The sequence below is a fragment of the Bos javanicus genome, unplaced genomic scaffold (assembly GCF_032452875.1).
Source record: "Bos javanicus breed banteng unplaced genomic scaffold, ARS-OSU_banteng_1.0 tig00001600_1, whole genome shotgun sequence".
In the NCBI taxonomy this organism is placed as follows: Eukaryota; Metazoa; Chordata; class Mammalia; order Artiodactyla; family Bovidae; genus Bos; species Bos javanicus.
The window spans coordinates 438,630-453,389 of record NW_026893620.1 but is presented as its reverse complement, the minus strand read 5'-3'; the positions used below and the strand labels follow the sequence as shown (position 1 = coordinate 453,389).

General features: G+C 42.6%; 1 protein-coding gene across 4 annotated transcripts in view; it reads left to right on the top strand.

Moving 5' to 3' along the window:
- LOC133243936 (ATP-binding cassette sub-family C member 4-like) overlaps nucleotides 1-14,760 on the top strand; it is a 590,639-nt gene that overhangs the window by 231,138 nt on the left and 344,741 nt on the right. For 3 of the 4 annotated variants that reach the window (XM_061410638.1, XM_061410643.1, XM_061410644.1), the window contains 4 exons: nucleotides 663-788; nucleotides 3,272-3,521; nucleotides 10,546-10,647; nucleotides 12,912-13,001. The exons of the other annotated variant lie outside the window; for it this stretch is intronic. In XM_061410638.1, coding sequence (XP_061266622.1) covers nucleotides 663-788; nucleotides 3,272-3,521; nucleotides 10,546-10,647; nucleotides 12,912-13,001 — 568 coding nt within the window. The remainder of the gene's footprint in view (nucleotides 1-662; nucleotides 789-3,271; nucleotides 3,522-10,545; nucleotides 10,648-12,911; nucleotides 13,002-14,760) is intronic. 4 annotated transcript variants of the gene reach the window in all.

The window sequence follows — 14,760 nt, the reverse complement described above, 5'->3', positions numbered from 1 at the left end:
AAGAGCCTTCTGCTGCTGAGTTAGACCTGAAGCAGGTCCCAGAGGGTTGGAGGTGGGTGGTTGTCAGGTGATGGAGATGTTGTGCTATTTGAAGGTCATTGAGTTCTTGTGTGTGTTGTGTGTGTGCAGGTCTGTGCTTGGTGTCTGTCTTTATTTGGAATTTCCTTTCCTGTCTTTGCTGGAGAGATAGATACTTCCTATCCTTCAAGGCCCTGTTCCAGTGCTACCAGGTCTCTGAAGCTCTTCTTGTTCTCCTTTCCTGGTGGAATTTCCCCATCTTTTCTGCTCCCCAGAACTTCTCTCCTATTTTATTACAGCACAGACTCTGTCTTCCTGGGTGTCTTTCTGCCTCCCTACCTGACCGTGACCTCTTTGAGCAGATGGTTTGTATCTGACACATTTCAGGTCTCTTTTAGCCGATGCTGCACATTCTCCAAGTTACTTCTTGAAATGGGCTGAATGGTTGACTTCCTAGTTGAAGCCTTTTTCTCCATTTGTACTTTGAGTAGGACCTGCCTGTGTTCTAAGTGCAAAAGGGCCATAGAGAACCATTTGCTTCCTGGCCACCACCCCTCACCCCCGCCCCCATGCCCACTACTGCTGTTGCTAAGGAAAGCTGGGCTGTGGTCACTAAAGCTCATCTGTCACATCTGTCTCCTCAGGAGTAAGACCGCAGCTCTCACAGACAACAGGATCAGGACCATGAGCGAAGTCATAACTGGCATCAGAACAATAAAAATGAATGCTTGGGAAAAGTCATTTATAGACCTTACTACCAGACTGAGAAGGTAAGTTTATATATATAGATGTCACTCCATATTTTCATGCTTTATTTCCTATTCTACTGGATGCTTTAGATGTCTTACCAAAGAAGTATTTAAGTTCATCTTCACATTAAGGTGAACTTGAATACTAACTATTCACTGCATCACCTACATGTTGCAGGAGGGTTAAGAATAGTGGAGATATCATTTAACCTGTTCTTTCATTTACCATCTTCTCAAAGGAAAAAATATATATGCTTCTTACTTATATAGAAATGAAATTCTAAGTAGTTCTTAATACCTCAAATCCCAATAAGCAATGCTTTTAACATAGTATTTGAGACAATGACATTCAAACTAAAATTGTAATTTATGTTGATGGCCCATAAATGGGGAGATTATAGAGATTGGTGTACCTATATCGAGCCAAACTATATGAGTCAATATTCTTTTTTCTTAATTACTTTATTTTCTATTGAAGGATAATGCCTTACAGAATTTTGCTGTTTTCTGTCAAGCCTCAACATGAATCAGCCATAGGTATACAAATATCCCTTCCCTTTTGAACCTCCCTCCCATCTCTTTATTCTTCGTTGTGTTTAGTCAGTCTGTATGCAGGTCAGGAAGCAAGTTAGAACTGAACATGGAACAACAGACTGGTTCCAAATAGGAAAAGGAGTATGTCAAGGCTGTATATTGTCACCCTGCTTATTTAACTTATATGCAGAGTACATCATGAGAAACACTGTGCTGGAAGAAGCACAAGCTGGAATCAAGATTGCCGGGAGAAATATCAATAACCTCAGATATGCAGATGACACCACCCTTATAGCTTAAAGTGAAGAGGAACTAAAAAGCCTCTTGAAGAAAGTGAAAGTGGAGAGTGAAAAAATTGGCTTAAAGCTCAACATTCAGAAAATGAAGATCATGGCATCTGGTCCCATCACTTCATGGGAAATAGATGGGGAAACAGTAGAAACAGTGTCAGTCTTTATTTTTTGGGCTCCAAAATCACTGCAGATGGTGACTGCAGCCATGAAATTAAAAGACGCTTACTCCTTGGAAGGAAAGTTATGACCAACTTAGATAGCATATTCAAAAGCAGAGACATTACTTTGACAACAAAGGTCCATCTAGTCAAGGCTATGGTTTTTCCAGTGGTCATGTATGGATGTGAGAGTTGGACTGTGAAGAAGGCTGAGCACTGAAGAATTGATGCTTTTGAACTGTGGTGTTGGAGAAGACTCTTGAGAGTCCCTTGGACTGCAGGGAGATCCAACCAGTCCATTCTGAAGGAGATCAGCCCTGGGATTTCTTTGTAGGAAATGATGCTGAAGCTGAAACTCCAGTACTTTGGCCACCTGATGTGAAGAGTTGACTCATTGGAAAAGACTCTGATGCTAGGAGGGATTGGGGGCAGGAGGAGAAGGGGACGCCAGAGGATGAGATGGCTGGATGGCATCACTAACTCTATGGACATGAGTCTGAGTGAACTCTGGGAGTTGGTGATGGACAGGGAGGCCTGGCATGCTGCGATTCATGGGGTCGCGAAGAGTCAGACACGACTGAGCGACTGAACTGAACTGAACTGATCCAACTCTTTGTGACCCCATGGACTGTAGCTCACCAGGCTCCTCTGTCCATGGAATTTCCCAGCCAGGAATACTGGAGGGGTTGCCATTGCTTTCTCCAGAGGATCTTCCCTACCCAGGGTTTGAACCTGTGTTCCTGCTTTGCAGGTGGATTCTTTACCACTAACTAATTCATGAATTACTATTATTCATTTCAAAAGGAGCTATGAAAATACTGTCCCTTTTGTTTTGTTTCATGTTTGTAGACTATTTTTCCATCTTTTATTTAAACATCTTATGATCATTTCTCTGACTGCACCTTGTCACATCTGACTGCACATTTCTGATCTCCCCCTCCCCCGCCACTGCTGGGAATACACTCCCATGTTCCTTCTTCTCTGGCCTGCTCCAAGCCTGACCGACTCCAACTCATCTTCTCAGGGTCCACGTGTGTGTGACTTGCCCTGACTCCACTGCTCCGAGTTACATATCCCAGCTCTGGGCTCCCTTGGGGGCTGTGATGACTGTCTCTGTCTATTGTCTCCCAATTTTGTGGTTGCTAATTCTCTTCGCCCGCAAGTTCATGAGCGCCTGGAGGGGACAGGCTGTGTCTTTCTGTGAGGAGCCTGGCACAGACTTGTGATTATGAAAGTTTGTTGAATGAATGTTCAAACCCAGTATGATTGACCTGAAATGTTTGCAAGTGTGACATTAAGCCTCCTTTTACTTGAAAGAGTGAAGTGGGGATGAAGTGTGTGGTCCTGGTTTTGGGCAGACCCCTGAGTGTGCACTATGCTAATGTCTCCATGATGTGAGGGATGGTTTATCTTAATCTGTGTCCATTCCATAGAAAGGGGACACTTACACAGGGCACTGAATTCATGTCTTGTATGCTGATGCTTCTTATAAAACCTTTGTCCTATTTTCTTTTTACAGTAAGGAAATTTCCAAGATTCTGAGAAGTTCCTACCTTAGGGGCATGAATTTGGCAACATTTTTCGCTGTGAGCAAAATCATGATTTTTGTCACCTTCATTGCCAATGAGCTCCTTGACAACCTGATCACAGCCAGCCAAGTGTTTGTGGTGGTGACGCTGTTTGAGGCTCTGCGGTTCTCGAGCACCCTCTACTTCCCCATGGCTGTCGAGAAGGTGTCAGAGGCTGTTGTCAGCATCCGAAGAATCAAGGTTTGGTGAAAAATAACTTTTTAAAATTATAGGCAGATTTGACCTAAAATACTTCCTTTATATGGTGTCACTGTGTGCCAGTTAGGTAAGATTCAACTCTTTCAGTGCCAAGCTGGAAGTCTTTCCAAAGTGTACGTGTTTCCCTCTTTTCTTAGGTAAAATGTGTTAAAAGTATAAGATCCATGAATGGGAAAGACTAGAGACTTATTCAAGAAAATTAGAGATACCAAGGGAACATTTCATGCAAAGATGGGCTCAATAAAGGACAGAAATGGTATGGACCTAATAGAAGCAGAAGATATTAAGAAGAGGTGGCAAGAATACACAGAAGAACTGTGCAAAAAAGATCTTCATGACCCAGATAATCACGATGGGGTGGTCACTCACCTAGAGCCAGACATCCTGGAATGCGAAGTCAAGTGGGCTAAGGCCACTTGAAGGAAGCATCACTATGAATAAAGCTAGTGGAGGTGATGGAATTCCAGTTGAGCTATTTCAAATCCTAAAGATGATGCTGTGAAAGTGCTGCACTCAATATGCCAGTAAATTTGGAAAACTCAGCAGTGGCCACAGGACTGGAAAAGGTCAGGTTTCATTCCACTCCCAAAGAAAAGCAATGCCAAAGAATGTTCAAACTACTGCACAATTGCACTCATCTCACAGGCTACTAAAGTAATGCTCAAAATTCTCTAAGCCAGGCTTCAACAGTATGTGAACCTTGAACTTCCACATGTTCATGCTGGTTTTAGAAAAGGAAGAGGAACCAGAGATAAAATTGCCAACATCTGCTGGATCATCAAAGAAGCAAGATAGCTCCAGAAAAAGATCAATTTCTGCTTTATTGACTATGCTAAAGCCTTTGACTGTGTGGATCACAATAAACTGTGGAAAATTCTGAAAGGGATGGGAATACCAGACCATCTGACCTGCCTCCTGAGAAACCTATATGCAGGTCAGGAAGCAACAGTTAGAACTGAACATGGAACAATAGACTGGTTCCAAATAGGAAAAGGAATATGTCAAGGCTATATATTGTCAGCCTGCTTATTTAACTTACACGCAGAGTACATCCTGAATAATGCTGGGCTGGATGAAGCAGAAGCTGGAATCAAGATTTCCAGGAGAAGTATCAATAACCTCAGATATGCAGATGACACCACCCTTATGGCAGAAAGTGAAGAAGAACTAAAGAGCCTCTTGATGAAAGTGAAGGAGAAGAGTGAGAAAGTTGGCTTAAAGATCAACATTCAGAAAACTAAGATCATGGCATCTGGTCCCATCACTTCATGGCAAATAGACAGGGAAACAGTGGAAACAGTGTCAGACTTTATTTTTGGGGGACTCCAAAATCACTGCAGATGGTGACTCAGCCATGAGATTAAAAGAGGCTTACTCCTTGAAAGGAAAGTTATGACCAATCTAGATAGCATATTAGAAAGCAGGGACATTACTTTGCCAACAAAGTTTCATCTAGTCAAGGCTTTGTTTTTCCAGTAGTCATGTATGGTTGTGAGATTTGGACTGTGAGGAAAGTTGAGCACTGAAGAATAGATTATTTTGAACTGTGGTGTTGAAGGCTCTTGAGAGTCCCTTGTATACCTAGAAGATCCAACAAGTCCATCCTAAAGGAGATCAGTTCTGAGTCTTCATTGGAAGGACTGATGTTGAAGCTGAAACTCCAATACTTTGGGCACCTGATGTGAAGAGCTGACTCATTTGAAAAGACCCTGCTGCTGGGAAAGATTGAAGGCGGGAGGAGAAGGGGATGACAGAGAACAAGCTGGTTGGATGGCATCACCGACTCCATGAACATGGGTTTGGGTAAACTCTGGGAGTTGTTGATGGACAGGGAAGCCTGGTGTTTTGCAGTCCATGGGGTCACAAAGAGTCGGACATGACTGAGCGACTGAACTGAACTGAAGATCCGTGCTCATTTAGCAGTAGTAGTATTAGTAGCAGCAACACAGGCCTTTGCCATGCAGTGATAGCTGCAGGATGATTCAAATGTCTAAAAGCAGGAGATGCAAACAAATTGCATCTCTTGAGCTGACTGGAATGTCTAGGCAGTGACTGGGCACAGTCCTGGGGTGACTTGGATTCCTCTCTGGTCTGGGAGGGGAGGAACTTGCTGAGAAGTCCCTGTTCCCTGGGCAGGAAACATGGCCTCAGATTCACTTAGTTCTCTGTGTTTAAAAATGGAGTCTTTCCTCCAAAAGATGTTTTCTTGTTGATTTCTGATCTCTACATTTTTATTCCTGTCATTATTTTACTTAGTGTCTAAGCCTGTCTCTAGCTGCCCTCTTCCTTTCAAACTTGTAACTCCGACCATACTTATTGTCTCCTCTTTTAAACTAAATGTCCCTAAGTAGTCAGGGGTATGGATCTGAGAGTTGGACTGTGAAGCAAGCTGAGTGCCGAAGAATTGATGCTTTTGAACTCTGGTGTTGGAGCAGACTCTTGAGAGTCCCTTGGACTGCAAGGAGATCCAACCAGTCCATTCTAAAAGAGATTAGTCCTGGGTGTTCTTTGGAAGGACTGATGCTAAAGCTGAAACTCCAATACTTTGCCTACCTCATGTGAAGAGTTGACTCATTGGAAAAGACCCTGATGCTGGGAGGGATTGGGGGCAGGAGGAGAAGGGGATGACAGAGAATGAGATGGCTGGATGGCATCACTGACTCGATGGACATGAGTTTGGGTGAACTCTGGGAGTTGGTGATGGACAGCGAGGCCTGGCATGCTGCAATTCATGGGGTCACAAAGAGTCGGACAGGACTGAGTGACTGAACTGAACTGAAATAATTTTTATCATGAAAACAAGGGCCTTGCACACAGTAGGGGCTCAATTATTTCTATTTAAAATGAAGATTCAATTGTCTCTGTGAAAATGGATGATTTACTATGACCTCATCAGCCGAAGAAGTCTATTTTTCTCTAAGTGATGAAGGCAGACCCATGGTCTTGGCACTGAATGACTCCCATAGGATTGTGAAAGATTTTAACTTCAAAGCGCTAAAAGTTTTCAGTGACTTTTGCATCCAGTAAAATGTGTCCCTGAGGTTATGTTATTCACAGAGCAGCTTTAGGTTTTCCATTACCACCACTGGGAAGTCAGTCTTTTTGGCTTCAGTTCTGATGTGGATACTTTCCTGCATAACCTGTTCTGGGTCTGCACTTCATGGCTCTAATGGCCATTTAATTTCAGCTTTTTCATCAGAGTGAGTCCTGGAGAAAAATCCCGCTAGCACTTCAGGCACCTTTTTTGTTTGGACGTGGGAATTTCTGTTTTAATGTACACACATTGAGTGTTGATGTCTTGGTGACACACTTACGCTGAAATTGTATCTGATTCTGTGTAGACAAGGTATATAACATATACATTACTCTCCATGGCCCTTGGTCTTTTTAATCAATAGAAATTGATATATGCCAGATAAGAAATTCAAGCAAGGCTTTTTGAGGCTTATGCTGCATCACAAAGTATGAAAACAAAAAACTGATGCCCCGTTGACTCTTTGAGAAGGGCGGGCTGGTTCCTTAAGAGGGGTGAGGGTAGGGAAGATTTGGTGGTTTGAGCCAGAGGGGTGACTTAAGTGGTTTGCCCACTGTCTTGTAGGTGCCCTGTGCCAAGATCACACACAGTTCCCTGCGTTTGCTCCTGGCAGCTCAAAAATGGCAGTTGGCTTATGGGGTTTTTATATCTTATTGTTCGTAATTGCCTTTGCGTGTGTGCAGTTATGTTTAGTCCCTTACAATTTCTTTGTATTTTGTTGCTCAAGGAGATGTTTGTCCAGGTGCAAGCGCTCCCATAAAGGACCCTGGGTCCCAGCCTCTCTCATAACACTCATTTTTCTCGTTGCTATGTTAGCTTTGACTATGTAAGGCTGTAGCCGTGCTACAGTGGTTGGACTGATTTGAACAACCATACAATCTGATTGTGTAAGACTCAGTCTTAGCTAGAGTTGGGACTATATAAGTGCATAAATGACATAGTGTCTCCCCTCTACGTAACTTAATATTCCTCTGGGGATTCAGAGGTAGGGAGGGCAGTACCAGCTGGGGATGTGCTGAGATGGTTCCCAGTAAGGTTAGTATTTGAGATGGGCCAGAAGGAAAGATGGGGTCAGGACTCAGGGTGTCTGAGTAGAGGTCACCTGGGGAGTGTGGACTTTGGTGCTGGTCAGTCACTGGGGGCGTTAAGTGTGGTGGACACTCTTGGAGGTGCTGTAGAGAGATCAGGAGGGAGTGTTGTGTTTGGGGTCAGTTTGCTGGTGTTGGGGAAATCTCGGCAAGGAATCAGAAAAAGAAAAGTATCAATGTTTGAAATGATTAATTAGTGAGTGAGATTCTGAAATTATATTGTTTTGAGAGGAAAGAAGAATTGGGAAAGAGATAAGCTGTGGTAGAACAGATGAGAGCTCCCACATGGCTGACGATGGGAGAAGTGGTGTGGAGAGAGGACTTGGGCTGCAGTGGTTGAGAGCCTGCAGAGAAGTCCTTAGACCACTGCCTGTTCATCTTGCCTCCTGCTGGACATGGGCTTGGTGTGGACAGAAGTAGCTTTGCCTAGTATTAGGTTCTCTGTGAGCCTGGATGAGAGGAGGAGGGAATGAGAGGATCAAGTCTCCCGCCAGCTGGTCTTTGAGAGAAATGCAAGGATCCTGTCTTTCTTTTCCTGCACAAGGGTTTTCATGTTCAGTTTTTACCAGTTTTTCTTTTGAAGTAGAAGTTTGCAATCACATTTATGACTCTGAGGCACGATAGATAGGGTGTCAAGATGTTTAAGGTAGTAGATTACTATTTGTGTGTTGTTTTCTTTCTCAAACATCCTGACATGCTTGTTTCAGTTGACCCTTTGTTGGTAAGAATTCAGTTTGCCTGTGGGTGCCAGAGTTACCCATTTAAAGCTGATTACACAGGTCATGTGTTTTTCTCTCATGCAAGAATCCTTATAAAGTTCTGTATGAGATTCCTGCTGCTACCATTACAAATTACCACAAACCAGGTGGGCTGAAACCACAGGAATGTATTGTTTAACCATCCTGGAGGCTAGAAGTCTGAAACCAAGGTGTCAGGAGGGTCAGAATCCCTCTGAATTAGATAAGGGAGAATCCTTTCTTACCTCTGTTAGCTTTGAGTGGTTACAGACAAATCTTGGCATTCCTTCACTTGTAAATGCCATCATTCTAGCCTCTGTCTCCATCATCAGGTAGCTGTTTTTTGTGTGTGTGTGTGTTTGTGTATATCTGTCTCAGCATCTCTCTTAAGGACACTGATCATATTGGATTCAGAGCCCACCCTACTCCACTGTGATCTCACTTTAATTGATTACATTTCCAACAACTAAATTTCCAAATAAAGTCACATTTTCAGGTAGTTGGGATTAGGACTTCAGCATATCTTTTTTTGTGGGGATATAATTTACCTGATAACAAGTCCCAAGGCTAGTGTGATTCTCCATGGTGTTAGGGGCCCAGACTCTTTCTTGTTACTTCACCGCATGTGACCTTGATCCAGCTGGCAGCCTCCAAGGCCCGGGTTTTAGGGTAGAGGAAGGTCCTGGTTATTGTTGGTTTCCACTGACCTGGCTTTAGTCACATGGCTACATCTATTTGCTGCAGAGGCTGGAGACAGAGGGCCTCTTTCAGGCTGCCATGTGTCAGCTAAAATCCAGGGTTTGTTACCTCAGAAGAACAAGAGCAGATTTCAAGGACAGCCAGCAGTCTCTGCCTCTTGTTCACAGTTTTGGGGACCTTGAAGAATGGGAATGGTATGAATTGTTTGTTCAGTATCTTTACCACTCTAGCTTTTCTCTTAGAATTATGTTAAGGATTTGCAAGGCAAGAGGGAGTTTTCTTGTGTGTGTTTGTCCTATGTGAGACTTCCCTGGTGGCTCAGACCGTAAAGTGTCTGCTTACAATGGAGGAGACCTGGGTTCAATTCCTGGGTCAGGAAGATCTCCTAGAGAAGGAAATGGCAACCCACTCCAGTATTCTTGCCTGGAATATCCCATGGACAGAGGACCTTGGTAGGCTACAGTCCATGGGGTCGTAAAGAGTCGGATACGACTGAATGACTTCACTTACTTTCACTTGTCCTGTGTAGCAGTTCATAGAACTTTGTTTTGTTCAGCTACATTGCATCAATTAGCTGCTAAGTAGTGTAGAGGATAAGAAGTGGTAGGTGCAGCCATTCCTGCTGTGGAGGAGAGAGGACATTGACTAAGGAGAAGAGACAGTGATTGTGAAAAGATGCTGGTAAAATATTTTTTAAGGTGTAGAAACTTAAGAGCATTTTCTTTTTAGAATGATGACTTAAGTGATAGTTAATGACAAGCAGTGATATGGATTTGATGCACATGAGGGGGAAAGCAGAGTGTACAGGGTTTGCACTCAGAGTCTCTGTCATTGGTCTTGTGTTCCCAGCCTGTCCTGTGCCACCTGCTTCCTGACAGCCTGGGAAGGGCCTTCCTCTCTGTGTTCCTAGCAGTGTCGCATGGTGCTTGGCACCTGGTGGGATTCAGTTAATACTTATGAAATAATTTCCTACTAGCTCACCTGTTCACTGTTGGTAACACAGAAGTAAAACAATAGAAATGTCCAGGTTCTAAATGCATTGGAGTTTGAAGCCATATTTTCTTCTTAGAAAGGAACCAGCACACTTGTTGAGAAAGTAGCAAAGATAGCCTCATGGCCTGGAATTCTTTAGTATCTGTTTTATACATGCATGCTCTCACATACACACATACACATACACTATATATACATATATATATATGCTATATTATATATATATGCTATACTGTATTATATACTTAGATGTATACATACTATAATAATAGTATATTACATACTATATACTATTTACTATTTCTCAGGTGAACCAAGACCTAATAAAATACAGCTATAAAATGATAGGTAGGCTGTATAAAATTTTTATTGCAAATTTCAGAGAAGCAATTGTTTTTTTTGTGTGTGCTTTGTTCTTGCAGTATAAACAATATATGTTTTGCCTTTTTCTGTAGAACTTTCTGTTACTTGATGAGACGTCACAGTGCTACCCTCAGCTGCCATCAGATGGTAGAACGATCGTGGATGTGCAGGCATTTACTGCTTTTGGGGAAAAGGTAAGAATCCTTTCATTCCAAAATCGTGACTGCTAAAAGACAACTGTGATATAGATTTATTGGAGAATTTTGAGATTTTACACATACTGTAAAATATGACTTTCTCATTTACTGAGAATATGTTATAAAAATTCTCGGAATCAGGAATAAGGTTTACAATGAATGGAGGTTAAGTGTAAAATCAGCCTGAGGCATTTGACATGTTGCTTTTTTTCTCATTTTCAAGAGAGCTTTCAATGTATTAGCATGTGTTGAGCTTAAAGTATGTAAATTCTTCTTTTAATTTTTAGTTCATTTTTCATTATGTTTTATTACAGAGTATTAAATATAATTCCCTGTGCTATACAATAGGATCACCGTAAACAAAAGATATAGAACATAAATACATCTTTTCTTGAAAAGTGAAAGTTGCTCAGTTGTGTCCGACTCTTTGTGACCCCATGGACTATACGGTTCATGAAAATCTCTAGGGCAGAGTACTGGAGTCGGTAGCCTTTCCCTTCTCCAGGGATCTTCCCAACCCATAGATCGAACCTAGGTCTCTCACATTGCAGGCAGATTCTTTACCAGCTGAGCCAGAAAACCCAGATCTAATATTCTGGGCTGAAGTGTGAAGTGTCAGTCGCTTCAGCTGTGCCTTAGTCCTTGTGACCCCATGGACTATAGCCCACCAGGCGCCTCTGTCCATGGGAATGGACACCCACTTCGGTATTTCTGTTGTTGCTGTTGTTCAGTAGCTCAGTAGTGTCCAGCTCTTTGCAACTCCAAGAACTGCAGCATGCCAAACTTCCCTGTCCTTCACCATTTTCCCGGAGCTTGTTCAAACTTAGGTCCATCGAGTCAGTGATAACATCCAACCATCCCATCCTCCGTCATCCCATTCTCCTCCTACTTTCAATCTTCCCCAGCATCAGGGTCTTTTCCAATGAGTCAGCTCTTTGCATCAGGTGGACAAAATATTGGAGCTTCAGCTTCAGCATCATTCCTTCCAATGAATATTCAAGATTGATTTCCTTTAGGATTGACTGGTTTGATATTCTTGCTGTCCAAGGAACTCTCAAGAGTCTTCTCCAACACCACAGTTTAAAAAGATCAATTCTTCTGCACTCAGCCTTCTTTATGGTCCAATTCTTACATCCATACATGACGACTGGAACAACCATAGCTTTAACTATATGGACCTTTGTTGGCAAAGTAATGTCTCTGCCTTTTAATACACAGTTTAGGTTTATCATATCTTTTCTTCCAAGCAGCAAGCATTTTTAATTTCATGGCTGCAGTCACTGTCTGAAGTGATTTTGCAGCACAAGAAAATAAAATCTGCCACTGTTTCCACTTCCTCCCTTTCTATTTGCCATGAAGTGATGAAACCAGATTCCATGATCTTAGATTTGAGAATGTTGAATTTTAAGCCAGCTTTTTCACTCTCCTCTTTCACCTTCATCAAGAGGCTCTTTAGTTCCTCTTCACTTTCTGCCATTAGAGTGGTATCACCTGCGTGTTTGAGATTGTTGATATTCTGCCAGAATTCTAGATTCCATTTTGTGTTTCATCTGGCCTGGCATTTTGCGTCATGTAGTCTGCATAAAAGTTAAATTAGCAGGGTGACAATATACAGCCCTGACATACTCCTTTCCCAATTTGGAACCAGTCTGTTATTTGTCTCGTCCTAACTGTGTCCTCTTGACTTGCATACAGGTTTCTCAGGTGACAGGTAACATGATCTGGTATTCTCATCTGTTTATAAATTTTCCACAGCTTGTTGTGATCCACACAGTCAAAGGCTTTAGCATAGTCAATGAAGCAGAAGCAGATATTCTCTGGAGTTCTCTTGATTTTTCTGTGATCCAACAAATGTCAGCAATTTGATCTCTGGTTCCTCTGTCTTCTCTAAATCCAGGTTACACATCTAGAAGTTCTCTGTTCATGTACTGCTGAAGCCTAGGTTGAAGGATTTTGAACATTACTTTGCTAGCACGTGAAATGAGTGCAATTGTGTGGTAGTTGGAACGTTCCTCTGTCCGTATGGGAATCTAGTCAAAGAAGGAACCTTCCTAAAGTTAGCTAAAGCTGCCTCAGATCCCCAAAGAGATAAGATTTGATGAAGAGACCTCCAGGACACAATATCTTAAAACAGGAAAGAGAAAAATGTGGGTTATATTTTGCATATCAGTTATGTTGACTATTGTTATCTTTTCCCCTTTGTAAAACAATTTGTGTTACTTTATTAAAATGGGTACCTTTTTATAAACTTTAATTTGTAGGCATCAGAGACCCCAACCCTACAAGGCCTTTCCTTTACTGTCAGACCTGGTGAACTGTTAGCTGTGATTGGACCTGTGGGTGCAGGAAAGGTAAGCTGTGATGCCTTTGTCAGCTTGATGCAACTCCACAGCCCCTGTTCAATCCTCAGAGTGGAGCCCAGAGCCGAGTATGACTCAGTTTGAATTGAGTGTGTCTAGAACAGTGTTTCTCTAGTGTTTCCATGAAATACTCATTTTACAAGAAGGTTCTGTGGCAAATAAATCAGGATAAATGCACATTGTCTTTTCCTTCTTGGTGCTTCACATGGCCCAGTTGCAAATTGCTTGTGGGGAATTTGGACATCTCAGTGAAGGAAACTGTTTATGTGACAGCTGTTCAGCATGGACAGAGACAATGAGGACTCCTTTTCATCTTGTGGCCCCTCCGGGAAGTCTGGAGGTCATAAAAATCTTCCCGGAAACTTTGAGTATTTCCTCCTGTGACTTGATGTGATCTTGTCGGTGCACGTGGAGTGAATGTGCAGCCACGTGCTGGAGATAAAGATACAGACGGAGCAAGACCCCAGCTCTCTGCCTTTCAGAGGCAACCAGGTTCTGGGGTGAGACAGGCATGCAGACATATTATTTCAGCCCAGTGTCGTGAGCGCTCTGATGGTGTGGATACATACCACGTCTGTGTGATGTTGAAGATCTGAAGGAAATGTGCACATGCACAACAAACAACAAAACAACAAAAAACAGGAAACAAACAACAAAATACAGAAATCTACATGTGGGATGTGGGGTTCCCTGCTGGCTCAGTGGTATAAGAGTCCACCTGCCAATGCAGAAGACACAGGTTTGATCCCTGGTCTGGGAAGATCCACATGTGGAGCAACTAAGCCCGTGCACCACAACTGTTGGGTCTGTGCTCTGGAGCCTGGGAGCTGCAACTGCTGAGCCCATGGGCTGCAGCTGCTGAAGCCTGCCCACTAGAGCCTGTGCTCCTTAACAAGAAAACCCGTGCACTGCAATGAAGGCCCAGTGCAAACAAAAATAAATAAAATTAGAATTGTGGTACAGCAGAAACCAATACAACATTGTAAAAGATAAATGAAAAATAAATAAAAGAACTCAAGATAAATAAAATTATTTTTAAAAATGTGGGAGTGTGTACATGAAAGGGTGCTGATTTCCTCTGTGATAGACTTTTGCTCTGCAGACACAGCCCACTTCAGAGTTCTTTCAGTTAATCATCTTTTGATATATTCTTCACACATAGCTTTTTAAGAACAAGTGTTTGTCAAGTAAAAGATACCCAGATGCAGGAGCAACTAAATTAAACATCAGATATAGAAAATACACATCCTGCTGGGCTGCTCTGTTAGAGAATGATGTTAACATTCTTAATTACTCTTTCCTGAGTAGAACTTCATTTGAAGGATACTTGGGCAGAGTAGATTGTTTATACTGTGGTTATACTATATTCCCTGGTGGCTCAGATGGTAAAGTCTGCCTGCAGTGTGGGAGACCCAGTTTCGATCCCTGGGTTGGGAAGATCCCCTGGAGAAGGAAATGGCAGCCCACTCCAGTATTGTAACCTGGAAAATCCCATGGACAGAGTAGTCTGGTAGGCTACAGTCCATGGGGTCACAAAGAGTTGGACATGACTAAGCGACTTCACTATACTATTAATATATTCCTTATCAGTCATTGTTTTCTTTGACCATTTGGGTTATTTTCTTTTTTTGAATCAACTGCGAGGGCTGTACTTTATCCTGTTGAAGGAAAAGGTTCTATCCTGTATCAAGCACCAGGGTGGGGTCGGCTGCACTGCGGGGTGTGTTCCGCCCTGAGTGCTGCCTGTTCA